This window comes from Erithacus rubecula, assembly GCF_903797595.1.
Source record: "Erithacus rubecula genome assembly, chromosome: 25".
In the NCBI taxonomy this organism is placed as follows: domain Eukaryota; kingdom Metazoa; phylum Chordata; class Aves; order Passeriformes; family Muscicapidae; genus Erithacus; species Erithacus rubecula.
The window spans coordinates 4,022,236-4,049,017 of record NC_136677.1 but is presented as its reverse complement, the minus strand read 5'-3'; the positions used below and the strand labels follow the sequence as shown (position 1 = coordinate 4,049,017).

Sequence of the window (26,782 nt, the reverse complement as noted above, 5' to 3'; positions counted from 1 at the left end):
ACTTAATCTGGGAAGATCTTATGATGGCGAGAAATCCCCACGGACAAAATCTTCCAGCCTCCTCGCACGGGCGACAACCTCGTGAGCAGAGGCTGCAGAGATGCTCAATTCTGGGCAGGGGACAGTGTGGAGACGGGGCTGAGCCACCAACTATCACAGCCCAAAGCACCTGGCTCTTGCATGGCATTCCAGCATCACCAGGAAAAGCAGCCAGGAAGCCCCGGCCGTGTTTCGCCTTCATTTTCCAAATGTGCATTTCTCCCCGGCCAACAAATCAATCCAAGGCTGGCAGCTGGGAGGGAAAAGTTTTCAGGAGTGGTTGGCCCATGGATGGTGAGTGTCCCTCATCCCAGGCTGTGCCTCAGCATGCAGCAGGAGTGCCCAGCAAAGGGGATTTTGCCTTCTGCATTTTCCTGGCTATTTTTTTCCTCCCTTAATGTAGAAAAGCTTAACGCTCGCTTTGAATTCCTAATACGAGACCGAGTTCTTTTTGCCACTTATTTTGTTTTGTCATGCACTACATACAATTACACATCTCTAATCCGCAAATCCTCCCCCCGACGCTGGAACACGTGCCAAGCCTTTCCTTTCCACTGCTGCATCAAAAGCCTTTGGAGACAAGCTGACATCACGGGATGCCCTGGCATCACCCACAGCCATGATTCTCCACACATGGAAGCCTCTGATCCCCAAGGATTGGTGTTCAAAATGCCCCATCCCTGCCCTGCCTAGAGGGAGGGTGTCCATCCCTGACACTGCAACCAGCAGCCCTTGCCAGGACTAAACCCCAGAGAAGGAGCCCCCCTCCATCCTGGCTAAAGGAGCTCAGCTCAGCAGCTCTGAGACAGAAATCACATTTTGTAAATCTCCCACAGTGAATCAACTCCCCAGTCAGATATGAGCTCAGCAAAAACTGGCAGGCAAATGATCTCATTAATAATCAGCACTATCAGGAGTTTCTGCTTCTCTCAGGCAGCCAAACAGGCAAGAATTTATCTGGGAATGGGAGCACAGCTACCTGGAACACAATGTAATTATTGCCCCAAGGTCAGACAGTGCCAGCCCTGCTGGCTCACAAGTCAGGCCACCTGCAAAGAGGACACCAAAGCTTTGTGGCCCCTTACAATGTCTGTGCTGGTTCAGACCCGGGTTCTTCATCCACAGGAGGGGCACCTACACCAAATCCAGGGGAAGAGAAGCTCAAAGCCCCCCCAGCCCATAAACAACAGTGTGGGCTTTCACCTGTGAGCATCAACCCCTCAACCAAGGCCTGGAGGGGACCAAAGAAGTCCCTGCCAACCCTGCTGTGACACCAAGAGCATATCAGTGAGATTTCACTGAGGTATCAATGAGATTTCAATGAGATACCAATGAGATTTCAATGAGGTAACAACGAGATTTCAGTGAGATACCAGTGAGATTTCAGTGAAGTGACAATGATATTTCAGTGAGATATCAATGAGATTTCAATGAGGTTACACTGAGATTTCAGTGAGATACCAATGAGATTTCAGTGAGATATCAATGAGATTTCAGTGAGATATCAATGAGATTTCAGTGAGGTATCAATGAGCAGCGAGGATACAAACAAGTCTGAGAGTTTCTCTCCATACAAAAACCCCTTACTGCAGCCTCAGAGCATCTCCTGACCCTGCTCAGGAAAAGAAGGAGTAAGAGAGACATCAATTTCCAGAGCTCTGCGCCAAAATCCGGCCTTCGCCTTTGAAAGCGTAATTTATTCAAGCTGCTTTATTATTGCAGAGCCCGGCATCGACGGGGGATTATGGAGAGGTCACAGCTGGAGCGATAACAATAATAAGAAAAAATAGTGAAGTCAGGAGAGCATCTTGTGTGAGTTCACCATGCAGCAGGGACTCACTTTTTTTTGGAGCCACAGTGTTGGAAAGCACAGGAAGAACATCCCATGTGCCACCAACTTAACACAAAAGTGGCATCCAACAAATCTTTGGGGGAGCAAGAGGGATGGGGGCTTCACACCCCCTCTGTTTGTGAGCCCAATTAGGCATATGTTGAGGAAAGGGTGTATGTATATTAGATTTTAATTAAGCAGTGTTAATTATAATCTATGAGATGTGCTTACTGCTTATCTGATAATTATGAGAAAGCCAATTTGGCTGCTGGCTTGTGACTAATTAAGTGGAATTAGTAATGATAATTATAGATTTAATTTTTTGTTTGCCTTTATTGGCAATGGGGGGGAAAGTGGCTTCCAGGGCTGGGTAGGGCAGGGATGGGAAAAAAGTCATGGGGAAAGGTCACCACGCCAGGAATTTGGCCCACAGAATGGAGATTTGCCCAGGGCTTCCCAGAAAAGGAGGAGTTTTGATGAAAAAAAAAAACCAATTTGGCATTAAAAAAAGTTTTGCAGGAAATGCTGATGGAAACAAAGTTCTCCTAAAAAGCAGCAGTTTCATAGAAGATTGAGCTGAGTTTTGTCAGCTCATTGCACAGGTAGCCAGTATTAAAAAAAAAAAAAAAAAAATAAAAAAAAAAAAAAAAAAATTGAAATCTTGGGCAATTTGGGGAGTTTGACATTTCCAGCCAATGGGGGGAAATGCCCTGGGGATCTCTCCCATTCCTCCCACACCTATCATGACTCCAACTCCTATTCTCAAGGAAAAGGGGACTTTTTAGCACTTTTGTTTTTCCCCAGTGTAAATTTATAAGGTATTAAATAAACACCAAATCCTGCTAAAACTGCCCAATACCTGGGAATGGGACTTGCATATTTTAAATATGTCTACAGGTTGGTCTTCCTGGCAGCAAGCCTTGAAATACTCATTTTTTGCCCTTTCTGAGCATGCACTGTGCTCAGAGGCTGCCAAGTTGACCCAAAACATAAAAGCAAAGCTTTTGTGTGAGGCAAAGAATAAAAACACAGGGAGGGGGAAAAAAAGGGATGGAAAAAAAAATAAATACATTGCAGCTGGATTTTGAAAAGGCCCAGCTAAACTTGCAGCTGCACGACAGCACGTGGAGCTGTGCAAGCTCAGCTAATGATAATTAAATCTCCTGCTGCAGGGGTGAACAGCAATTTCGCGCTAGGTCTGCTGCCCAGGATGAGAGCTCTCCCGGGAAAAGCCACGGCAGCAGCACAAGGCTGGAGGGTCAGGCCATGGAGATGCTCTGCTCACTTGCCAGGCACACCCAGAGCTGAGGATGCTCTGCCCAGCTCCTTCCAGAAAACAGCAGAGCTAAATAATACATGGTGATGGCAGGGATGGGTTTGTCGCTATTGAGCTAGGAGTGGTGAATAAGAGCAACACACTTCTTCTTGAGCAAAAGAAGGACTTAATTGAAAAAACAACCTGTATTTATAGGATGGTTCGTGAGTCTCAGACAGGACAGCAGTTTATTGGGCAACAGGAAAAAACATTCCATGTTAGGTACATCACAGGGTCAACACCAGGTGCTAATCTATGTTATTAATTCCTTTCTATCTGTAAGAAATCTCTCATCCTGGGAAAGAATCCTGGCCGGAGCTGGGAAAGTCTCCCAGCCTGGGAGAGAATCTGAGCTAGAGCTAAAACAGCTCAGATCTGGGGAAAAGGCCTGGCTGAAATTTTCCTAGGCCTCCAGCAGTGCCCACACGGGTTCCAGGCGGAGCCAAGACAATGCTGGTGGAATGCATTAAGGCAGCAGCCCCGCTGCAGCCGCGCTCATTTGTGAGACCCCGCTGCAATGGGGGTCCCTGCTGCGGCACCCCCGGGTCCTGGAGCAGCCAAAGAAGAGCCTGACCTGACTGCAAAGCAGCTCTTGGCATCCAGGCTCTTCACATTCCTGGGGAGGAAGGGGCTGCAGCAGCAGAGTGCTGCTCTCTGCACAGTCCCCAGCGCTGACCGAAATAGAGATTTTGCCCAGTTACAGCTCAGCTAAATTTGGTGCCCTGCCCTGGATGCAGAGAGGCAGCACAGGGCCATCAGCCACATCGCCAGTGTCACATCAGGAACCCTTCACTGCAGCAGGCAGGGACACAGTGTGCCAGGAGCTGGCTCACATGGATCCCGAGGAAGAGGATGGCACGCAGGTGATGCTTCTTGCTGGAGGAAGCAGGAGTGAAACAAACCCCAAGTCCCAGCTGCCTGTGAGCATTAAAGATTATTTGCCAGACAGGCTCTTGCCCTGACCTCTGTGGTGGCTGGTTTGAAGAGATTAAATGAGAGCAATCTCACAATTTCTGAGGGTTTGTTTTTTGTTTTTGGTTTTCCTTTTTTTTCCATTTCAGCAGCTACTCAAAAATAAGCTTGTTTATAGAGGGAGAAATTCCACATGAGTTACGCACTACCCAGACCATAAAACACTTCCAGCATAAGCCTAAAGTGACCAAAACATGCGCAGATGGACAAAATTTGACTTCATTCCTAATGATATTCAGAGTTTGTGCAGCTATGGGCATCCCTACAAACTCCCTCCAGGGTTTTCACCTGGGATTCAGCAGCACATCAGGACCCATTATAACAGGGCATCACCTTTAAGTGCATTTGCTGGATCATCCGTTCCAACTCCTAGACTTAATTTCTGCATCATACATTAAATACTCTTCCTGTCCTAAAGAGCTGTGGGATGCACTGGGGGGAACATAAATAGTTTTGGCTCTGACTTGATGCTCAGCTCTGCAAGGGAATTGTTTTCTTGGAATTCCCTGATGAGCAAGAGAGCTAAGAGAGGTCAGTGCCCAGCCTTAGAGGGATAAATAATACTCCACCTCTATGCCAGAACCTCCTGTAGAACACTTCCACCTGTAGCTGGCAAAGGATGAATCACTGAGTGCTTACCCACCCCTCTGAAATGAGGAATAATGGGGTTTTAAGAGAATAATGCTTCATAACACTTGGCATTCTGTTGGATAAGGAAAACACAAGGCAGAAGCCAGGAGCTGATAAAAGCTACAGCTTGTAATTCCATTGCACCTTCTCTACTCAATAAATGGGTTTCAGTCAGAGCATCTCTTCCATCCAACCCAAAAAGGACCTGAAGGGTAAGTTGATTGCATTGATCGTGCATGCATTTTCCCGGCAGGGAAACTGGCCCAGTCTCTGGCTGCTCCTGTCCAAAGTACTCCACTTACTTATTACGGGAATATCGCCAGAGACTCCAGGGCCAGGAGCGGGACGCTACGGGGAATTCATTGCTCTCTGCGTGCTGGGAACATTAAGTGGGAAGGTAGAGCAGGGGGGTATGGCAGCGGCTCAGCTCAGCCTCTCCCCATCACAGCCCCTGGCAGCCAATCACTCCTGCCATGGGTTTTGCCAGCCTCGTGGGATCCTTCCCACAGGACTCTCGTTAACCCTTGTGAGAACAGGAGGAGCATGGATGTGCTCAAACTGTCCTCAGGCTGCTCCTGTCCCCCACAGCCTGTGACCACTCACATCTCACATGTGCATCCTCCAGGCACGAAACTCCCTCTCCATCCTCCCTCAATTCCTACACCCAGCTGTGACACTGCCCAGGGGTCCAGCCCTGAGCCAGACCATCTCCTCTGCTGCTCCCCAGCTGTAGGTTCTGCTGGTCTGACCATGCCCATCCCTAAAACCCTGCCTGTCATCCCAGGGAAGAGTGTGAATCCCTGGACTTGGTACAAAGCACAAACTCATCTCAGTAAGATCAGCACTGCTGTTGGGATCCGCTGGCTGGAGGGCACTGCCATCCTAAACCAGCCATAGGGAAAGCTGTTGAAACAAGGGGTCTGAGCCCAAATTCAGCACTAAATCCCAAAACTGGAGCAGAAGGCATTGCACAAGCTCTGTGTCCCAGCTGTCATGCCCTTTGCCCAGACGTGTCCCCTCTAAGGGCTGGCACACCTGTCCTGGAGGTGGCAAGGGGACATCCCAGGGCAGCACCAGCCTCCTTGCTCTGCTGCAGGAATGACAGATGGGACACAGGGCAGGCTGGCAGCCTCACAGCAGCACTGTCCAGCCTGGGGAGAAGGGCCAGGGTGCCTGGGTTTGCTAATTAACCCCGAGGGAATGCCCTGCCCACAGGGCAGTGCTCCTCCAGCAGAGCTGCCCCCACCTCTCCCGGCAGGAGGCTGAGCTGTGCCTTGCCAGAGTGTCTTCGAAGGAGAAGGCTATCAGCTCCAAACAGCCGAGACCTTTAGCTCAAATCCATTAATCCTCTTTATTAAACCCGGGTCACCTCTGAGTCCTGGCAAATTAACCAGCATCTCCCCACTGCAAGTACATCAAGAGGAAACGCGCTGTACAGCGCCTGTAATTTTCATGGACCAGGGCTCTGAGGTCAGAGGGCTTCCCGGGCTCCAGTCTCTGCCTTTGTCAATTTAAAAGGGAACATCGGCTTGTGCTTGTATAAATTACAGGAGAGGCAGAGCAGGGGCTCAGGGCACTCACAGGGCACTCTGCCAGCTCCAGCTGTGCCACTGTCCCCTCTCCTGCCCAGGGACTGGAGCAGGGGACAGAGAGGCCACGAGCATCAAGTCCCCTGGGGGAGAAAAATGGAGCTGGGGATATCCTCCAAACAGCTGGGCAGGCAGGGTAATGTGCTTGGCATCCTCCAAGGCTACCTTGGCCACGAGCCTTCTTATTGCCTCTAATAAATGGCACATCCCTGGTGCCAGCCCAGCTGGGGAGCGGCAGAAAGGGAGACTGGAAGGGCTTTGCTCCAGCTCAGAAGTGGGTGGAAAATTGCTCCCTTGTTGCCTGAAATTTCACCATTTGAAATATCTCCCTCTTCCTGCGCTGTCCTGTTGGAGCCACTCTACTCTGAGTGCTCACCAAGCCAGCACCAAAGTAAGAGCAGCTCTGGTTCTGAAGAGCCAAGGACATTTAGCTGGGCTGGGGAAGATCTGGGGCCAAATCACTTATAAAAACTAATTATACACCCACTAGAAGAGTTACAAAGGAGAAAGTCAGCCCAGCCTGGCCTGGGGAAGAAGAACTCTGTGTGGGCTGAGGGATAAGGGCAGCACAGGGACCAGAGGACACAGCACTCCCTTCCTCAGATGGGTCCCCTCCTGTTCCTAGAAACAGCATCTTCAAGATAAGCAAGCTTCCCAGAGCCAAGCAAAGAGTGCCTCTACACTCTGTGAGTGAAGATAACAAAATAACCATTTTTCATGGGAAGAAAAAAAGTGGGAAAATTTCCAAGTGGCTCTGTAAGAGCTGTATTCTATCCCATCTATTCCCCTAAAACAACTCCACACCTGGCACTTCCCAGCACACTCTCTATCTGTAGCTTTACCACGGGGCTATAAATCCACTGGCTTTGGCTGAAGCTGCTGTGGTTTTACACCAGCCTAAGCCAGCAGAGACTGAGCTGGGGAACCATGATCCAAAGGCTGGGATGCTCACCCTTAACTCAGTCCAACAGCACAAGGAGTTTTCAACCTGGGGTTGAGATACAGGTAGGATTAACACACAGTACTTCAAATCTGCCAGCCATCAGCTTGTATCACAGCTTTCTCTTTTTATTAAAAACATCACTTCTTGCTGTATTTAATCACAGCAAGGTCATTTCAGTGACAGTTGTCAGCATCCTGGCCAAGAAGCCAGAGGAGCAGAGCCCTGGCCTGCTGGTCAGATAAAAGGAGGAGATGCTGGGTTTCATTTCCCTGTTTTCAATTGAGAGGTGCCCACCTCAGTGTGCAGATTAAGGTGTGGGTGGGCCAGTGTCAGCCCCCCATGGGCAGAGATGGGAAGCTGCCGCTTGCTCTGCTCATCAGGAGCCCTGAGGAGAGAAATTGCATAGTTCTCCCTGAGGCCCTCTGCCCACCTCGAACCAATTTCTGCTCCTTTTAATTCAATTCAGCTCCTCCTGACCCTGGCTGGCTGGAGTTGCAGAGTTTCTCTCAACAGATAGCACCAATTACAGAGGTGTGAAAATGGAAGGCTTTCAATTCGGAGAACAAACCCAAGAAACTGGGACTTTATTGAACTGAGAATCAGGGGGTGGGAAAGGGGGAGCAGGCAGGGGCATGGGCTCAGCAATATCACCTGTGCTCTCTATAAAAACCAAATTCTGGGGCTGATCCCTCCAGGAGCGAAGTCACCCCCAGGGGCTGGGGTGGCAAATGCCAGGAAGGTGCAGGTTCAGGTGTGCAGAGCCGCTGGCACCTGGAGATGAGGGATCTCTGCATGCCTGGCACGCTGCCTGGCTTGTTAGCAGCCGTGTTAGTGTGTGTGCATTCCCCACCGGGCTGATTGCAGACCCTCGGAATCAGATCCGACACATCCGACACAAACCGCGTTTGCTTCCCCGCAGCAGATCCTGGCTGGATTGACTCTGCAGCATCTGCAGCCCAATCCAGCCCTTAGACACAGCAGCACCTCTCTCCACACCACTCTAGGTGTGGCACCACTTTCTGTCCTCCCACAAAGCCAAGGACTGTGGGTCAAGCCTCTGGAAACACGAGTGGCAGCATGAGCCTGGTCAGATCTGGGTAGGAGGGCTCTGGCAGGGTGGTGGAGCTGCCTGACAGCCTCAGCAGCAAGATGAGCACATGGACTGACTCTATAAAAACTGCACAGTACAGCCTGTGATGATCAGAGAGTCCCCAGACAAAAGCAGGAATGTTCAGTCCATGGGAAGGAGGAAAGGATAAGAACTTCCCTGAGCTGAGCTCACTGAAGTTCTTTGCCCAACATGTCCTGATGCTAAAAAAAGTTTTTAAAAAGCTGAAGTACGAAGTCCTAGATGCCCAGGAGAGAAAATGGGGTTACTCTTATGGGAAGCAGAAGCATTGAGTAGGGTCCTCACCATCTCTGGATACTCCCAGGTACCTCACAGGACCTGAAAATTCCACTCTCCTGTCCAGTTTCCACCCGACTGGTCAGACCATCAGCACAATACCCTGTGCCAACCAAGCCCAAGGGCTCCCTTTAATACAGACACTGGACACTTCTTCAGACTTTTCCCCAAGCCTGGAGATGTTCAAAGCCAGGCAACCTTGCCCAGTGAAAGATGTGCCTGCCCATGGCAAAGATGTGGGATGAGATGATCTTTAAGGTCTCTTCCAACCCAATCCATTCTGCAATTCTATGATTCCCTTCCTCAATGAGGAAAATCTCTCATGGCAAAGCTCTGCCTTCCAGACCAGCATGGGAGGGCAAGGGGGTCCTCTCAGTCTGAATTTTGAGCCTGTCTGAATGACACATCTGAGCAGGCTCAGCATCTCCTTTCAGAATCCCAGAACTTGGGGGGGCCACCAAAACAAAGCAGTGGCTCATTCCTTCCTCTCTCCCAAGAGTTGCACGACTCAGAGCAGCTCAGATGGTGGTTTCCAAGCCAGTTCACGGCACCTCCTGTGCCTCCAGCCAAGCTGTGGCCGAGGCTCCTCCAGCACTGCCCATAAATCCTGCAGCCCGGTAAACAGCGGAATTACGGCGCCCCGCCATTGCTTAGCTGCCTTTGACACTAATTGCTCTGCGGAGTGTGTGCAACTGGCAACACCTTATTAAAAGTGAAATATATTATACTGTCCACTTAGTGTGACTTTATAAAGATAAAGTGTCCCGAGGATACGGAGAGGCTGGCAAAGGCAGCAGCTCTCGGCCTCGGAGCGGCCGGCGGATGCTGCAGCGCACAGAGCCCAGGCAGGGCAGGTATGGGCAGGACAAATGTGAGCTCTCTGTGAAATTCCAAAGAGCATTTCCATCTGGAGACCAAGGGCTGAGTGAAGAGCGTGCTTGAGAATTTCTCCTCTGTTCATTCTCCTCCTTTCAGCTGAGGGATCATCACTCTCAGACCTCGGGGGAAAGACAGGCAAAGACACAACGTGAAAGGGCAGGGGAATCAACCACGTGCTGCCAACCTGGAGAGGAGCAGAGGGTGCCTCTCAACTCACAAAGGCAGACTGATCATGAATTCTCATTTTCCTACTTCCAGACATCGCTGCCTAAACTGTGATGCAGCCTCTGCTACCAGGACACAAAGTGGGGCATCCAGGTGCAGGTCCAAGAACCTGGTGATGCTCCAGCTCCCTGCCAGCCCAGTACAGGGATTTTAGCACCCAATGTATTGATCCTGCACCTTTTCTCCTGTGTTTCTCAAAGCAGGAAGCTGAACTCCACTGTTTCACAAGGAAAAACGCACTTCAGATTTGGAGCTACAGCAAGGACACGTCTCCTAACACATGTCTCTGCACATGCCTTGGGCAAGTCATTTTCCCTCTTTATTCCTTGGCTCCCCTGTCTACAAAAACAGGTACAATGAAATTTCTCTTCTCCGTGAAGTATTTTAAGATCTACTGGAAACAATCACTGTGTAAGAGTGAGACCTGATATCACCGAGTTTCAGTAATAAATGTTTTGATCCAGGCCCCCTGGCCTTGTCTCACCAGGTAATTTTGGAAGAATTTTCAGGTTTATTTTGATTTGATGGGCTATTTCTGGTTGGGAGCACGACAGATAGGAGAAAGGCAGACATAGGGGGTGCCATCAAAGGCACTTCTGCAGCCTGCAGGGCTCACAAAGAAGTGGTGAGCAAAGAGGGCACAGAAAACCCACCCATGTGGGGTAAAAATCAGCTTCTGAGGACTTCTTCCCAGTAAAATTGAGATATTCCCAGGCACATCACAGAAGTCATTATGCCTACATCCCTCCTGTACTGTGGAGAGTACAAATAATATTATTTATCACTTATTGGTCATCTCCTGTGTGGCAGAGAGGAGAGACCCACCTCTGACAGTCCATGTGGTGCAGAAACACAGCCTGCATCCCTCTTTGATTCCTGAAGGAAATGGCATGTCCTCAGCAATGGATTTGAAATACCCAGAGTGTTTGGTTCAACAAGTTCAAATCCAAGCAAGATCAATACCTTCTCACTCCTGAGGTATCAGCAGGTAATTGGGTATCGTGCAGTGATGAGTAACCTAGTTTGCTCAGACACTGCAAACTTTAATCTTCATCCATTCCTGGTACATAGAATAGCGAGGGAGGAACAGATCAAAGGAGAACAGATCAAATTCAACTGCATTTGGACCCAGATTGCAGAAAAAAGGACTCATTCTTAAGCAAAATGGCTTGGGCTTCTGAGGTTCAGCACCTTGAGAGACTTGACTACAACACAAGGCAGAGAAGTTTCCACTTCTCCACTGCAGCCACCTGTGACCCCAATGCCACCTCCCCCGGGGTTTAGCCTGCTCCTGACCCCTCAGCTTGGACCAGAGACCTCTCTAAATTCACACACAACATCTGAGCACCTCAACCTCTCCAAATATCTATAACTCCTACCCCAGCCCTCTCCCCTTTTCCCAATTCCAGCCCTGCAATGCCTGTGGCACCATGGGTGCAGACAAGGTGAAGCTGGTCTAGCTTTCCAAGCAGAAAGGTCCTGCTTTGCTGTAGGAAGTCCCCACCTCTGCCACAGAAAGGAGAAGTGCCAAGGTAGACTTATGGGCAGAGAGAGACAGAAAAGCACCGGGGGCAGCAGAACGACCTATTTGACAGATTTCCCTGCCGATCAAAGCTAACTTTGCTGAGAGCTTTTGACATCTGATTAATTACATGGCACTGGCTTGCCTGAAAATCCCGAATTTCCGGCAGCCCTCGTTTTCCCTCCTCGCAGCACTTGGTGGCCAAACCTGCTCCCCTGGTGCCAGCAGAGGAGGGGATGGCAGGAGGTGTCTTTGCCAAAAGTGCTGGCCCATCCCTGGGAGGAAGGAGATAAGGAGGGCCAGGGATGGCCAGGGACAGAGCCCCTTTGTCTGAGGTGCCTTTTGTCACGGGCAGATAGGAGGAGGCTGCCGTGTGCTGACATTTCAGTGACCAAATTAAAATGCACCGCCACAAAGACTAAATGTCATTAGCCTCATTAGAAGTGACGGCATTAAAATAAACAACCAAAAGAAAAAGAAAAAAATTAAAGTGGAAATTAGCCAGTGCTATTAAATAAAATAAATAAATGGGGAGATCCTTTGAGGACTGTGCAGCCAATGCCAATGGAGCAGTGAGGGAAGGGGCTCAGTGGGAGCAGCCAACATCTCCATGAGCTCTGCTGCCACCCTGGACTGGGATGAGACAAATCCACTGCTGGTGTGGCCCCAAGGGGAGCTGCCCCTCTGGGAGAAGTCTGTGGGGTCTAAGTCTATGGGGTCTTTGGAGCTTCCAGACAGTTCCAGGTTGGCTTTAAGGACCTCAATGCCCATGTCCCCTGGAGCTGGCACCACAGGCACTGCTGTGCCAGCACCTCTGCATCCCGAGGGATGGACGCCATGTGCTGCTCTAACAGGAAGGAGAACTTTTTTAAGCAGCATCCAGGTTTTTTTCGGATACTTCCCAGCCAATTACTGGCGAACACCAACCTCGTTTGGCTGATGCTCTGTGACAGCACCGCCACACGAGGTGGAAGGATGGTGAAAGAAGTGCCACTTTGTCCTTGTAGAGAGAGGAATTTTTCCTCTAACCCCTCTTGCTATGCAAACTTCATTTCCTTTGGGGCGGGAGAAGTCATCAGAAGGCCCTTGCAAGATCTTGCTTATGACAGAGCAGATTTGAAAGCCCAGAGATCTCCTTCCCCCTCCTTCCCTTCTGTCAAAAATTATAATCATCATTTTCCAGCTTGCTGAACAATCAAAGTGTGGCCTATATTCGCTGGAGCTCCTTCCACATGCTGCATGCATAGCAACAAGTCCAGGAAACAAAAGCCAGAAGTAAACAGTTGGTAGAGAGGAGGCTAAGGGTTGGCAGGGAGACAACAGGGGGACAATGCTCAGGAAATGTGGGGCACAGCCTGGCTCAGCCCAGTCTCACCAGTTTGGAGCTGCTCTGAGGGCCAGAGCCCCATGTGAAGACCTCTTCTTCCACCCTCTGCAAGAAGTGTGGGAATATACATTCCTGGGAAGCTTGGTTAGTGGAAAAGGCAGCACTAGAAGGAAGCCCAGAGCCTCCTGCTGCAGGGTCAGCTGGTCCTCCTGTGGCTGAGGAGCCAGGAGGAGCAACCCATGGGGTGAACCATGTAGGACAAAGCCATGTGGAGCACAGGTAACTCCAGCTGCCCTCCTGGGAATCCCATATCCACTGGAAAACACCACAAGTGCACCAGCTCTGCTCACCACTGCAGACATCCCCCATGGCTTTGCTGTCCAGACAGTCTGAGCTGATGAGGTCTGGTCCCAGCATCCCATCCTGAAGTGCAGAGCTCACAGGGAAGCTTTCCTGCACTTTGCATCCTGTTTCAGTCTCCAGAGCAGTCAATCCAGCACTTTTCGCTAGCGCTGAATTCACAGAAAAGTAAACCTAAAAATATCTCCTCTTTTCCCCCCTTCCTTGCCTCATCTCACACGTGTCCCTGGCGCACATGACTCTGCCGCACAGGCAGACAACAGGTTCAACTTCCCAAAAGCAGCTCCTCCCAGGGGGTGGCTCTCCACACTGATGGGTCCCTGCAGTACCTGGGTGTCCCAAACCACTGCCCTCAGCCACCCCACACTGTCTGAATCTAATCTGGAACTAAGGGGAGAAACCTCCATTTCCAACTCTGCCAGACCCCACATCTGGCCTTGCTGTCCATCCTTTCACAAGGGTGACACCTCCCCTGCCACTCCCAGTGGAAAAACCCCCTTCCCTGGTCATCCACAGAGGGTGGAAACACAATCCCAGAGCTTTGGAGAAGCAGGCAGGAGAGTGTTTCTTCCCTCTAAGCATGAAACGAAGAGGAGCTCCCTGGAAAAACCCACCCACGGAGCAGCAAGTGTCAAAGCCACCTCTGTTATGTGCTGTTGCTGCACTGGTAATTATAAGTACCGTGCCTTCATTAGGGGAGGATGACTGGGAGGCAAGGAGATTTGCAGCAAAGCTGTTATTATTTTTAAGTTTAAACAAAAAGGAGGAGTGTGACAGCTGAAATCACTCCCCATCCTGCACATGCCAGCAGCTGAGAGCATCTCAGGGGATGCTTAGAATGTAAGAAGGGTTCAGGATCAGTGCCCAGCTTTGTCTAACTGGGGAGGGGAAAGGCAGGGCTGCAAAGCTGAGGGTGACCCCAGAGTCATGAAGGAGATGACAAATAAAAAACAACAAGTTTTCCTCTATCCCCACCTGATTGCAGCAGAAAGATCTTCCTGGGTACCCTGTTTCCCCCTACACCTTTTGGGGCTCATCACAGCACCCTGATAGCCCCACTCAGTGACTTTGGTTTCTCACCAAGCAAAGCACAAACTCTGAATTTCATTTTCAAGTGTAAAATATGAACACAGCTGTTTATGCAGCTCAAAATTCACCATAACCAAATATTCAAGCCTTTGGAGAAGATTTTCAAAGGCACCAGTTAAGGCACAGAGCTCCCATCGGTGCCTTTGAAACATCTCTCCCTTTTCAGTTTTTCACAGGGATTCGCACCAGCAAAAGCTCCTCCACCCGGCCGTCTGCAGGCACGGAATGCACAAAGGAGACTGTCAAAGAGAAGCTGCTGGAAAAAGCAAAGCAAGGTTCAGCACTTTTGGGGCATCCTGAAAGGCAGCTGCCAGAGCCACCGGCTCCAAAACCCACAGCCCCCAGGGTACATTGCTCTGGGAGCTGGCACTGGGGGGATTTGCACGGAGCAGGAGCTGTGGGTGACTCCTCTCCCATCACGCTCCCTCCACACCTTGTTTGGGAATGACAGCGAGTGCTGCTACTCCCCAGCAGAATTAAAACATCCTCTAAGAGGCCAGCACCAACCTTCTCCCAGTACTGGGAGCCAGGAGATGGAGAAAACACCCTCTCACAGGGAAACTACAGGCAGGGAGAGGCAGAGGAAGACCAGACAGTGTTTTTGGGCTTGCACCCCATCCTGCCAGGACATCTTCCCCAGTTTCCCTGATTCCTGGAAAACTGATGGTTGCAGTGCCTTATCCACACCTATCCCCAGCCTTTGGGAGAGCACAGAAAATCCCTTTAAGCCCCTCTTGCTCATATTGAAATGACACTAAAGCAGAACTAATGTGCTCCAGGTACTTATTCTCAGGCTTAGTCGCAGGGATCAGCAGCCCTCCACCAGCCTGGCATTCCCCACCAGAGAGAGGTGACAGACATGTCACAGGCAGCAGGAAAAGCATGCTCCTGCAGCAGAAACCCCTTTAGGAAGGGATGGGAAGGTGCTTTTAATGCCTGCAATGTCTGCTTTGTAAATTTAGATGGGTTTTACAACCACCACCAAAGCTAGGCTGCCCCAGCAAGGATGAAGTTGCACAGAGTCTCTGGGAGATGCAGACAGCAGGGTGACAGTGGAGCACTGGGGGACACCCCAAGCTCTATAAGCTTCACCTTGATCCCAGTGCCCTGGAGCAGCGAGAAGCAGGATTGCCCATCTCCCCCTGCACTGCCAGATTTTCTGACCACTGCCATGACAAGTAATTTCCCCCAGCCTGCAAAGACAGCGATATAAATGTCTGAAGAGGCTGACGAGCATTGATTTTTGTCACCTGTAGAGCCATGATGTCACCCTGTAACTGCAGCTCAGATGAATAGACACTCCCCTGCCCCAAATTCATTCTCCATCACAGCCCACCCTCATCTCAAAACAGCAGCACCCACAATGCCCAGCAGTTCAAAGCATTTGCCAACAGCTTGACAATTAAATTACCCACTTGCCTTCTTATCCTGCAGTGCTGGACTCATTAAAAACCCTCAGCATCCTTCCCACCTCAGAGAGCAACCCATGTCCAAGAACACACCTCCCCCAAGGCTCCAGATGACAACAGCATTAAGCCTTCGAAATTATTTTAGATAGAAACTTGTCTTACAAAGAAATAAAAAGCTGCAGAGTAAGAAGCTCTCCATGACCAGAGGGGTCAGGGTTTCATTATTGCATTAACCTTTCGTGTCTTTAGATTCCATGAGAGTAAATTGGCAATGAGATGACACGAGACCCAATGGGAAAAATGCATCTTTCCTAACAAAAATAAGAGGAGGGGGAGAGGATAGAGGTGGGAGCAGGAGAAAGAGGAAAAACTGGCAAATAAGCTATTACAGCTAATAATAACTTTGTGATGCTATTTTCTGCAGGAGCTTTCAAGTTGTGATGTTTCCCTTCACTCTAATTACACCTTCTAAAAGCAGGTTCCCTTCTCACTTTAACCACCCCGTGTGAAACTCCCGCAGGATTCGGATAAAAACGGAAAAGGAAAGAGTTTGCACTTCAGAAACAGCCTCTGCATATCCCAGGGGAGTGTCACCTGCATAAACCCTTGGGATTATGCCTGCAAATAATAAGCAGCCAAAAAAAAAAAAAAAACCACTTTGAAAAGGTGCAGTCTCCAAAGGACAGCAGGGACCATTCACCTTCCCTCTGCCATCTGTGACTTTGCCAACGTGATTCGTGTTCCAGCCCATGGCAGTGAAACCATGACTGAAATCACTGCTGGGACAGGTTGGGCAGGGAGGGAAAACATCCAACTTCTGCAAGGCAGGCACAAATAAAAAGGATTGGAAATGTTTAAATCCTGGGCAGGAAGGCAAAGCACTGAGCAGCCCAGAGTATTTCCCTTCCTCTGATGCAGAAGGGTTTGGCTTGATGGATTAAGGGCTGAGCCCAGCCAGGCAAAGTCCTGGGCTGGTTTAGCTCAGGGGACATCCAAAGCCAAAGCAGATATTGCTGCTTAATAGAAATAAGAAGGGAAAGCTACAACCACGTAAGCACAGATCAAGAAGCCTGTCCCAAGTTCCCAGGGGCTGAAATGCAGGGACCTTTTCCTTCCCTGCCACACACAGAGGCCAGAGCCAGCCCAGGCCTTGGCTTGGCCCAAACAGTCACATCCTGAGGGAAACTGCAGCAGGGCACTGGCAAAAAGCAAATGTGCCCTGTCAGATTTCTGCCAGCTCCTGCAGCTTGAGGACATCTTGATGACAGCCCATCAAGTGCCACACGTCCTCCCATTTGGCCCACACAGCTGCCTCCATCCCTTTCTCTGCAATTCCAACCCACAGAACCTCATCCAGAAAGAGAAGAGGGTGAAAGAGCCAATGCTCTGCTCAGCCTTGCTGAGGCACACCTGCCCCCACACCAGGCACACCCACCCTGTCCTGCTGAAGACCTGTTTTCAAAAAAACCCCTTTCACATGCACAAAGTCAGGCAGCTCACACAGCCACGTCTCCCTCGTGCTCACGTGCTAAACTACAGATGCACCATTTTGGTTTCTGGTGCTGCTGAGGAGCTCGAGGCTCTGCTCTCAAGGGTTCTCCACCACTGCTCCCCAACAGCCAAAGCTCAGCCCAGGGGACAGTGCTGACCCCAGTGCTGATGCACATCCCACCCTGCCATCCCACCGAGGGATACCCAGCCCATTCCAGGGGTCTCATACCCACTGATCTGTTCAGTTTGCAGTGTAACAGCTCCACAGGACCCCAGGACGTGGCTGGTCCCATGGCACAAGCCTCCACAAGCAAGTTTTAACCCAAGAACCCTCGTGTTCAGCACTGCTGAACAGAGCTGTTCTCCAGCTGTGACACCAGTCACCTCTCCCCTGCCACACACACCAACCCTGCCCAGCCAAGCGCTGGAACCAAACCGCGGGCAGCTGCTGAAATCTCAGCCGTGCCTCTCCCTGCCCTCCCGAGTCCAGAATTCTCCCTGACAGTCACGAAAAACGCAGGCTGGGTTGAGATCGGATCCGAGCCTCGACACCCAGTCCCCATCTGCTTGCACAGGGATGATAATCTGTCCAGCTGCTAAAAGTGCACATCATCATCAAAAATACGCCGGTGACTTCCTCCCCTCGGCGCTCAGCCCCGCTGTTCACCCCCATCACTCTCGCTGGATGCAGCGCTCGCTGCCCCGCGAGCACCAGCGCGGAGCCAGCGCTGGGTCCAAACCCAGCATCTCCCCCTGGCAAGCCGTGGGGACGAGGCCAGCCCACATTTCGGGAGCCACCCGCCCAGTTCACCGAGGTTGCGGCACCGGCACGGCCTCCCCGAGCGCCTGGATTGAGGCGGGGGGTTCGTTTTCACTTTGTAAAAGGGAGCGAGGGGAAGGCACCGAGTTTGCCTGGCAGGAATGAAAGGAGCACAGGGAATAGCATGACAGCTCTCAGAAGAGGGAGGGAGCCCAACTCCGAACGGGAAAAACTGCTTGAGTCCATCATTTGGAGGTTGCCCGAGGGGACAGACCCTGCCCGGCTCGGGGGCTGCTGCGCGATCCCGGCCAGCCCCCACTGCAGGTGCCGGCACCGCTCAGGTACCGGCGGCTCGGTGCCTGCTGGAGGTCCAGCACGGCTCGGGAGCCCCTCACTGGGAGCGCTGGGCGATCCCCCGCTGCAGAGCAACTCGCTGCCTGCCCTCCTGCATGTGCGCGATGTGCGCAATGTGCGCGGAGCCGGCTCCGCTGCGCGCACACCCCGCTCGGCTCTCCCACCCCGCCAGCCCCTGCCCTCCATCCCCTGGAGAAAAAGCTTCCTGCGCTACCTGGGATGAAGAGCAGGGCAGTGGTGGCCGTGAAGACGATCCAGCAGGCAGGATGGTTCATCTTGGAGCTGCGCTAGGCGAGCGGCTGCGCTGCTTGCTGCTTGCTGCTGCCGCCGCTGCTTTCCGTCTGCGCTGAATTCTGAGCAGGTTTAAATCCAATGTTTGCAGAGGGAGGGAGACGGAGTTAGCGAGCTGGAGAGAGGGGGAGAGACTGGAGCGGGCAGTCAGTGTGCCTGATCTCCCCTTGCACACGCACACACGCTCGCACACAACTGGCAGAAGGAGCACCAGGCTCCGTGCGTGCACCGGGAGCGCAGACCTCCTACCGGGCACCCATTGGCTCAGGATGCTGACTGACACACGCACACCCGCTCTCCTGCGGGTTTCACTCCGCAACCGGGGAGTTAAATGCAGGCATCGAGCCCCCGAGCATCCCTCCCGGCACCAGCTGGTGCCCGGGATGCAGGGAGCAGCTCTGGGATGGAGGGAGCAGCCCCGAGATGCAGGCAGCAACTCTGCGATGCAGAAAACAGCCCCGGGATGGGGAGAGCAGCTTTTGAATGCAGGGAGCAGCCCTCGGATGGAGGGAACAGCTCTGGGATGGAGGGAACAGCCCCGGGATGCAGGAACAGCTCTGGGATGCCGGGAGCAGCTTTGGGATGCAGGAACAGCCCCGGGATGGGGAGAGCAGCTCTGGGATGCAGGAACAGCCCTGAGATGCGGGGGACAGCTCTGGAATGGAGGGAACCGCTTTGGGATGGAGGGAGCATCTCTGGGATGCAGGGAGCAGGTCTGAGATTCAGGGAACAGCCCCGGGATACAGGAACAATCCCGGGATGCAGGGAGCAGCCCCGGGATGCAGGGAACAGCCCTGGAACAGGGAACAGCCCTGCACGGACATGGGCACGGTCGCACCGGCTCCTTGTGCACCAGCCGCCTGCAGAGGGGAATTTTTTCTTCCCCAGACTGGAGCTGGCTGGTGGGGCAGCCCCGGGCTTCAGCCTCTGCTCCCCTCGCCGGGAAGGCAGCAGCAGCTCTTCCTACTGCTGAGGCAAACCAGGGAGCAATCCAAGCTTTTTAGCATGAGTGGGTGTTTTTCACACAGCATCTCAGAAACCAAGCAGCAATCTTCCCTGTGCATCCCAACTGGAGACTTGTTTTTTTTTCCCTTCAGCAGCTCACAGAGCCCCAAAAAACCACTGAGCTCAGGGTTCCTGCTCCTGCAGGCTCCCTACCCCATTCCATCCCATACCAAGGAGTTTTCCCCAAGCTCTCCTTTTCTTCCAAGATGACAGAATTTCCCTCCCTACCCTCAGACCCCCCTCTCTGGCATATTCCCACAGCTCTGCTGAGCCCTGAGTGTCTCCAGTGCAGCTTGGACAGTGTCCCCCTCCCACAGCCACCTCCAGACCAAAGTATTCACCAGTCAGGGCTTGATTTTGCTGCATTGCCAAAAAAAAAAAAAAAAAAGTAGCAAAGGTTAGTTTCCAAAACAAATGGTACTTCTTTCTGACATTTTCTAAACAAAAAGATGCTTCTTATTTCTCATTAAAAACAGACTGGCAGCAGGGTTTTGTTGTTTGGGTTTTTTTAATGCTTCAGGACAAATTTAAACCTTCAGTTTTTCTCAAAACAAACTCTTTCCCCACTAACTCAGGGTTAAAGGTCTCTTTTTGAGCTCCAGGCCAGCCCAAGAGAACTTTCAGGCCAACATTTTCAGCTAACTCACCACAGCTTTCTGTCACCAGTGGCCACATATTCCTACACATCCCACATCCCAGGGTTTCACCTGCTCCTTGCCTTAGTCTCTGTTCTCATCTACCTGGGCTTGTTCTCACCATCCCTGGATTCCCATTTTCCTGGATTATTTTCCCTTGAGACTCCTTTTTGCATTAAACCATCATCTCAGGGAGCACCTGGATAAGAGACCCTCTGGAAGAATGATGGATCCACAAACACCAACTCCCAAAACCTGCCACAGAGCTGGGGACAGAGCTCTCCTGGCACCCAAACACAGCCACAAACCCCTGATCATTCCCTCCTCTCCAGTGTTTTTTCCCCCATTTCTTTCACCCACCTGCTACAACTGAATACCACCACATCCCCATCCATGCACTTCCCTCTTAACTGGCATTATTTCTACACACAGCAGCACTGGGAGGAGCAGGAATAGTGGGTTTGGTGCCCAAAGCCATGTCCCTTGTGCTCTGGAAGGGGTATCCTCACCCAGGCAGGGATGGGAGCCAGGCACACACTGCCAGGACAAACTTCCTCTGGCTTTTAGCCATTAATCCTTCTTCATTTTCTACTCTGCATGAATAAACCACAAGTTTTTAAAAGCTTTTAATTCAACCATATTCCCACATTATCTGCTGAAGGCATCCCATCTCCTGCATCAAAGAAAACATAACTAAAGATTTAATTCCCTTAATTAAAGTTATGTTATATTAAAGTAAAATTGTTTAACATCTGAAAGAGCTAAATCATCACATGGAGCAAAAACCAGTGAGCAGTGTCTCCCTCAGCCTGGGATGAGGACAGGGATATTTCTGTCCTGAATTTCCCTCTAAATGACACCCCAACAGATGACACCAAGCAAATTTATCCTTTGCTTCACAAGTATTTTGGGAAAACAGCTGCAAGGAGACATTTGGGATTTCCCAGGGCTGCCAGGCATGTGGCTGCATCCTTCCTGGCCAGCCCAGGACAGGGACATTTGTCCCCAGGGGAAACTGAGCTGCTTTGGGGCTCAGCTGAACCCTGTGGCTGCAGCTCATTCTCTGAATCCACACAGCGAGCTCTGAATCTGCCCAAGGCAAAAAGAAATCAAGTTATCCTGGAAGAACTAAAGGAAATGAACAAAGAAATCATTTCTAATTAACAGAAATGTTTGATGGACTCAGAACAAACATGTTGCTCTGCTTTCAAACCCTGAGTTGAAAAGCTATATTTGGGTAAGTTTCAAAACAACACATTCTTACTTTTTTTTTCCTCCCACCATAGTTTTCCCATTTGCTTTTTTTTTTTTGGGGGGGGGGGTTGAGTTTTTTTCTTTTTTTTTTGTTTTTTTTTTGTTTTCCACCTGGCAGTGATTATTACCCAAATCCAGCACACACTGAGCTGCTCTCTTTGCATATATTTTGGCCAATTAGGCTGGCACCCGAATTGCCAAACACAGCTCTGAGGGTGACCCTGGAGCAGACCTTTGGTACCTCTCTACCTTTACCTTCCCATCTGCAAAATGGGAACAAATGTGCTTTGATCAGCCAAACAAATCCCTCACTGCTCACCAGCTCTGCAGGACCGAGCAGGCACTGGCCTGTTTCATTTGTTTGATTTCCAAGACACATAATAAAAAGGTGTATAAATATGTATTTAGCTGGTGGAGCTTTTCTGGGATATTTGGGGTTGTTTGCTTTCCAATATCAAGCAGAGAATCTAAAATGCATATTTAAATTTGACAGGCAGCCCCGATCCGAGAGGAGACATTCTGGTCCGCTGGGCACATTTAGACATGATTTTTGTGTGTATTTCCAGAGGTTTTTTTCCCCAGCTGTCTCAATGCATATTCACATCTGGGACCAGAGAAGTCTCTGGGGGAAATAACACGTTTTCAGTGAAGCAGAGGTTTCCTGTGCTGGCACAGCCAGGGAGAGGGGGCAGAGCAGCACAGAGTGAGGAGCATCCCTGCTCAAACCATGGGTTCTCCATCACCACAGCAGCCTCCACGGGGCTGATCCCATCTGCCAGAGGTGATCCCTACAGAGTCCTGCATCCCCTCTTGCCACAGATCACACATCCACAGAGAGCTGTCTCCCTGCTCCTCCGGGTCCTGAGGATCATCCTTCCAACCCCAGCATCCCACAAGCTGTGCACACACCCCCAAGGACCATCCCACCCAGACCCAGAGGTCTTGGGACATCTGCACCTCTCTGCAGGGCTCTGACTTCTCAAGGAGCCCGAGTGATGCCTGCTCACACTGGGAGGTGTAGGGGAGCAAAGTGGGAGCACTGGATGGGTGGGAAGGGGAGCAGGAGAGTCTGGATGGGGAGCAGAATGGTTGGCATGGGCAGAAAGGGGAGCAGAAGGGTTTGGATGAAAGGGATACTGAAATGGGCAGGATGGGGTACAGGAGCATTGGGATGAGCAGGAAGGGGAGAAGAAGGGTTTGGATGAAAGGGATGCTGAGGTGGGCAGGATGGGGTGCAGAAGGGTTGGTAGGAGCAGGAAGGGGAGCAGAAGGGTTTGGATGAACGGGATGCTGAGATGGGCAGGATGGAGAGCAGAAGGGTTTGGATGAAAGGGATGCTGAAGTGGGCAGGATGAGGTGCAGGAGCTCTAGGATGGACAGAATAGGGAGCAGAAGGGTTTGGATGAATGGGATGCTGAGATGGGCAGGAAGGGGTGCAGGAGCTCTGGGATGGGCAGGAAGCGGAGCAGAGGGCTCCAAGGAAACAGAAATCTCCCAAAGGGGCCGTTCCTGTGGGTTCACCCCCGTGCCCTCCCCGCAGCGCCCGCCCCAGGCAGCCCCCCCAGCCTCCTCCCGCCGCACTCCCTCCTTCCTGTCCCCTCCCTCGGGGTGTGTGTGTGTGCTCTGCTGAATGAAAGGCTACCCTTTTCTCCTTGACATCTTGTTAGAATGTGAATACAACAGCTATTGATTTGCATTTCGTGCAAGGAGAGAAAAAAAACCCCTAGCTTTTTTCTTTTTCTTTTTCTTTTTTTTTTTTTTTTTTAAAGGCTCTCTGAACTCAGAGCTCCTGCAGGAATAAACAACCTGGATGGGGTTTGGAGCAACCTGGTCTAGTGGGAAGTGTCCCTGCCCATAGATACCAATCCAAACCATCCTATGATTCTGTGAATGGAGCACCAACCACCCCAAGCTCTGCAGGGAGAGCACAAGGACCATCCTCCCCAAGCACTTCTTCATCCAAGGGCAAACACTTTGAGTTACCCCCGGTTGGGCCAGCAGCATCCACCCAGCCCCAGAGGGAAGGCAAACAAAAGAATTAAGCTGGACACAAGGCAAGTAAATGAGCAAGAAAAGCCAAGGGAGAAGCAGGCTGGGACTGGGAGGAGACAGAGCAAGCAGCACTGCTCACCTCTTGAAGGTCCTGGCTTGCAGTGCCATCACTCAGGCTCTTCCCACGCAGGTCCCCAACCATTGTGACACAGACACCAACTGTCCTGCTGCCCTTCCGTGGGGAGAGTGTCCCACTGCTGCAAACCAGGGCGAGCACACCCAGCAAGCAGGGGAGGAATGAGGGTGCTGGCATCGGTGTCTGAGGGCAAGCAGCGATGCATCACCTCCCCCAGCGGGTTGCTGGGGGGATTAATTAGTGTTTGTAAAGCACTTTGAAGATAAATGAGACTGTGGGGGAGCTCCTAACCAGGAGAGAGGGGGAGATGGGGATCAGGGAACCCAGGTATGGTGTGGTTTCTTATCTGGAGTGCAAGCTGCAGCCCTGGCTGGGCCGGCACCACGCGGGTGCAGATGAAAGGTGGAATGGGAAAATTTCCGCAGCGTGAAAAAAAAGAGAAATCATGCGCATGCTGCTTGGGAAAAATGAGTGAGAGAGAGATGAAAAGATGGGATCTAAGTCTTTAAAAGCTGTAGAGACCTGCTATTGATTCTGGCTTGGGAAGAAGGGGCCTGAACAAGAGCTGGTGTGTTGTTAAGTGCACTTATCTCCTCTTGTTAGATGACAGAACGGGGCCAGATGGACAGGGTCCTAATTCCCGTCAAGAATCATTACCCAGGGCATGCTGGATGAGGCACCTCCAAAGATGTGCTGTGAGCACTGGAAAACGTGGCAGCACCACGAGGTCAGGACCCCACAGTGTCCCTGGGCAGCCCATTCCAGTGCTGGAGTACCACTACCCTGAAACAGCTTTTCTTATATTTAAAGAGCATTTTGTGCCCTTTATTTGTGCTCGTTGCCCTCTCTAGGCACTCCTGAGAAGAGCCTGGCCCCTGTGCATCCCCAGGTGCTTCCAGCCATGCCCCAAAACACCACCACCCTCTGGAGCATCCCATTTCCTGGGAGGAATCCCCATGGGAAGGAGGATGGTAGGGAAAGACAGTGAGGGAGTTTTCTCCCCTCCTCAGCCGTCAGGAGGATGGGCCAGCGCCAGGAGCGATGAAACACAAGATACACTCACACAGGTCTTTGATCACAGTAATTATCCATTATTGTCATGCACAAAACATTATCTCCACACAGGCATCAAGCTCCTTCTGTGCCACCCCCCATCCCCTCACGCTCCACTCCTCCAGTCTCCCCATCCCACCCTCTCCAAAGATGCTCTCGCCAGGACCCAGGCAGGATTCCCTTCTCCCAGTCAATAGGTTGAAAGCAGAAATTTTTGTTTGCCTGGCTTTGATCAAAATGACTGAACGTCAGAAAAAGAGTGGGGGGGGTGTGAAGAAAGAAAACAGGGCAGAAATGATGCATCCCTGATCCATAAGCAGGAGACGGTTCAAGGATGAATTCAGACATCGCTCACTGGCTGTGCGATTCTGGGGGTTGGGTTTTCTCTTCTTCTTTCTCTTTTTTTTTTTTTTTTTAAGAATGAGAAAGGAAACATTTTTTTAAGCTTTGCTCCTTTTCATTTTTCTGCAAGTTCAGTGGCTTTCCTCGTCAAGCCTCTGTAGCTCAGGTAAGAACAGAGAGCTCCAGATTAAAGAGCAACACGGCAGCCAAGCAGAAGCCGTCAAGACAACAGAGGACAGAGTCGGGAAAGACAAAGGAGGGAAGTCTGCTTTCTGCAAGATTTCCACTCCCAGCTTTTATGTAGATTACTCCAGAAACAGGGATCAAGCTGATCAAACTGCACATTTCACACTCCAATCCTGACCCTCTCCACCTCGACCTGGGGTTCCAGGACAATCAACATCAGGAGCCCTGGTCTCAGCAGCAGGGCTCTGACAGACATTTAATCCAGCCTGGATTTTTATAGATGCCTGGGTGGGTGGACAGACAGACAGCACGCCAGACTGACAGCTCGAAATATTTCTCTGCACGAGCGTGGGTAGCAACCAAGTGTGCTCCTGCCAGAGCATCTCACGTGCCAGTGAAAATCCCAACCCTGCAGCTCATCCCAGCCCTCACCCCTCTCCCAGGACACCCAGGGGGCAGGTTTGGGAGTAAAATTGGTTCCATCACTACAGATCCCAACAAGAACCCACCAGCTGCTTCCTGCAATATCCTCCACCACAACTGCAGCCATGGGAGGCAATATTCCCTTTCCTGCCCCAGCTTTGGGGTGTCCAACCACAGCACTTCTCCTTGGCACCAAGGGCAATCTGCAGTGTGGGAGAGGATTTTCTCAGAGCCACCCCCCACACAGGAAAGGCAGGAACCCCCCAGAGCAAGAGCTCAGCAGGGTCCACATCTCCTGTGACAGTGGCTCCAGCAATGACATTCTCCAAGAGTCCTGAGAGGTTCCCCAGGGAAGCCTTCCCTGCTGGCTTGTTTATAGATCTATTCTTAGCTCGACTTGGACTCATTGAAGAAGCAGCAAGGAGCCTTTCATCCCGTGACCCCGAAGTACCTCAAAGAATATGAGGCGAGCCTTGTGGAGAGGAAATATTGTCATCTCTGTTTGACAGAGGGGTCAGCCCACGTGTGAGGCCAGGCAGAGGGGCAGCAGGGAATAGCAAACAGGCAGGAGAGGCTTTGGATGTGCACAGGGACACCACAGGCAAGATGAGCACATGAGGTGCATCTGAAATTGGATGGACTGGGGGGCTCAAAGGATGGAGAGCAGGGGCAAAACTCCAGCTGGAGACCCAGGGCTTGTGCTGCTGCCCAGGGATGAGGGAGGTGCTCCTTCCCTTCCAGCAGGAGCATTCTGGGGATCTGTCTGCTCCTACAAACCCAGTGCCCTCCCTTAAGGCACAGGGAGGTGGGAAATATATGGCCAAAACCCCATTTACAGCAGAGCAGCAGGAAGAAGGCTGGGAGGTCACAAACTGTGCAAACAGCTCCATCCTTGGGATGCTTCCAGGAAAAGGCCATCCTGGAGGCTGTTGCTGTGAAGAAGCCACCAAATCACCATGTTCTCACTCTGCCCTTTAATGACAACAACTTTATCTATATTTTCTTCAAAACAAATCATGGTGGAATGCTGCTCTCCCAGCTGCAGGGCCCTGTCCCAGATGTGTGATGGGAACACCTCCCATTAAAGACAGAAGATGCTCATTGTTGCGTGGCACCCTTAATTTGGGGAGGCAGAGCAGGTGCGGGGAGAGGGGGCACCGCACCCTCACACAGCACAGAAAGTCTTTTCCATATGCTGCCTGATCAGTTATATCAGTTTCTTAAAATGCTATTGCACAGATATTTCAGATGCATCCTGTAGGACCATCTGGTATGTTATATATTGCACAGAGCCCAGCCAATTCTCTGTAATTTTATCTCCTCCA

The 26,782-nt window shown here is 51.2% G+C and overlaps 1 protein-coding gene across 4 annotated transcripts in view; it reads right to left on the bottom strand.

Annotated features, from left to right (window-relative positions):
- Nucleotides 1-26,782, bottom strand: part of OPCML (opioid binding protein/cell adhesion molecule like) — a 337,395-nt gene that overhangs the window by 274,244 nt on the left and 36,369 nt on the right. For 3 of the 4 annotated variants that reach the window (XR_013776827.1, XM_079326628.1, XM_079326630.1), the window contains exon 1: nucleotides 18,355-18,640. Coding sequence is in view for 3 of the 4 variants with exons in the window: in XM_079326628.1 (XP_079182754.1) it covers nucleotides 18,355-18,415 (61 nt within the window). In the remaining variant the exon portion in view is untranslated. Of the gene's footprint in view, nucleotides 1-18,354; nucleotides 18,641-26,782 lie in introns of those variants that run through there. The other variant, XM_079326629.1, reaches the window with a different exon arrangement.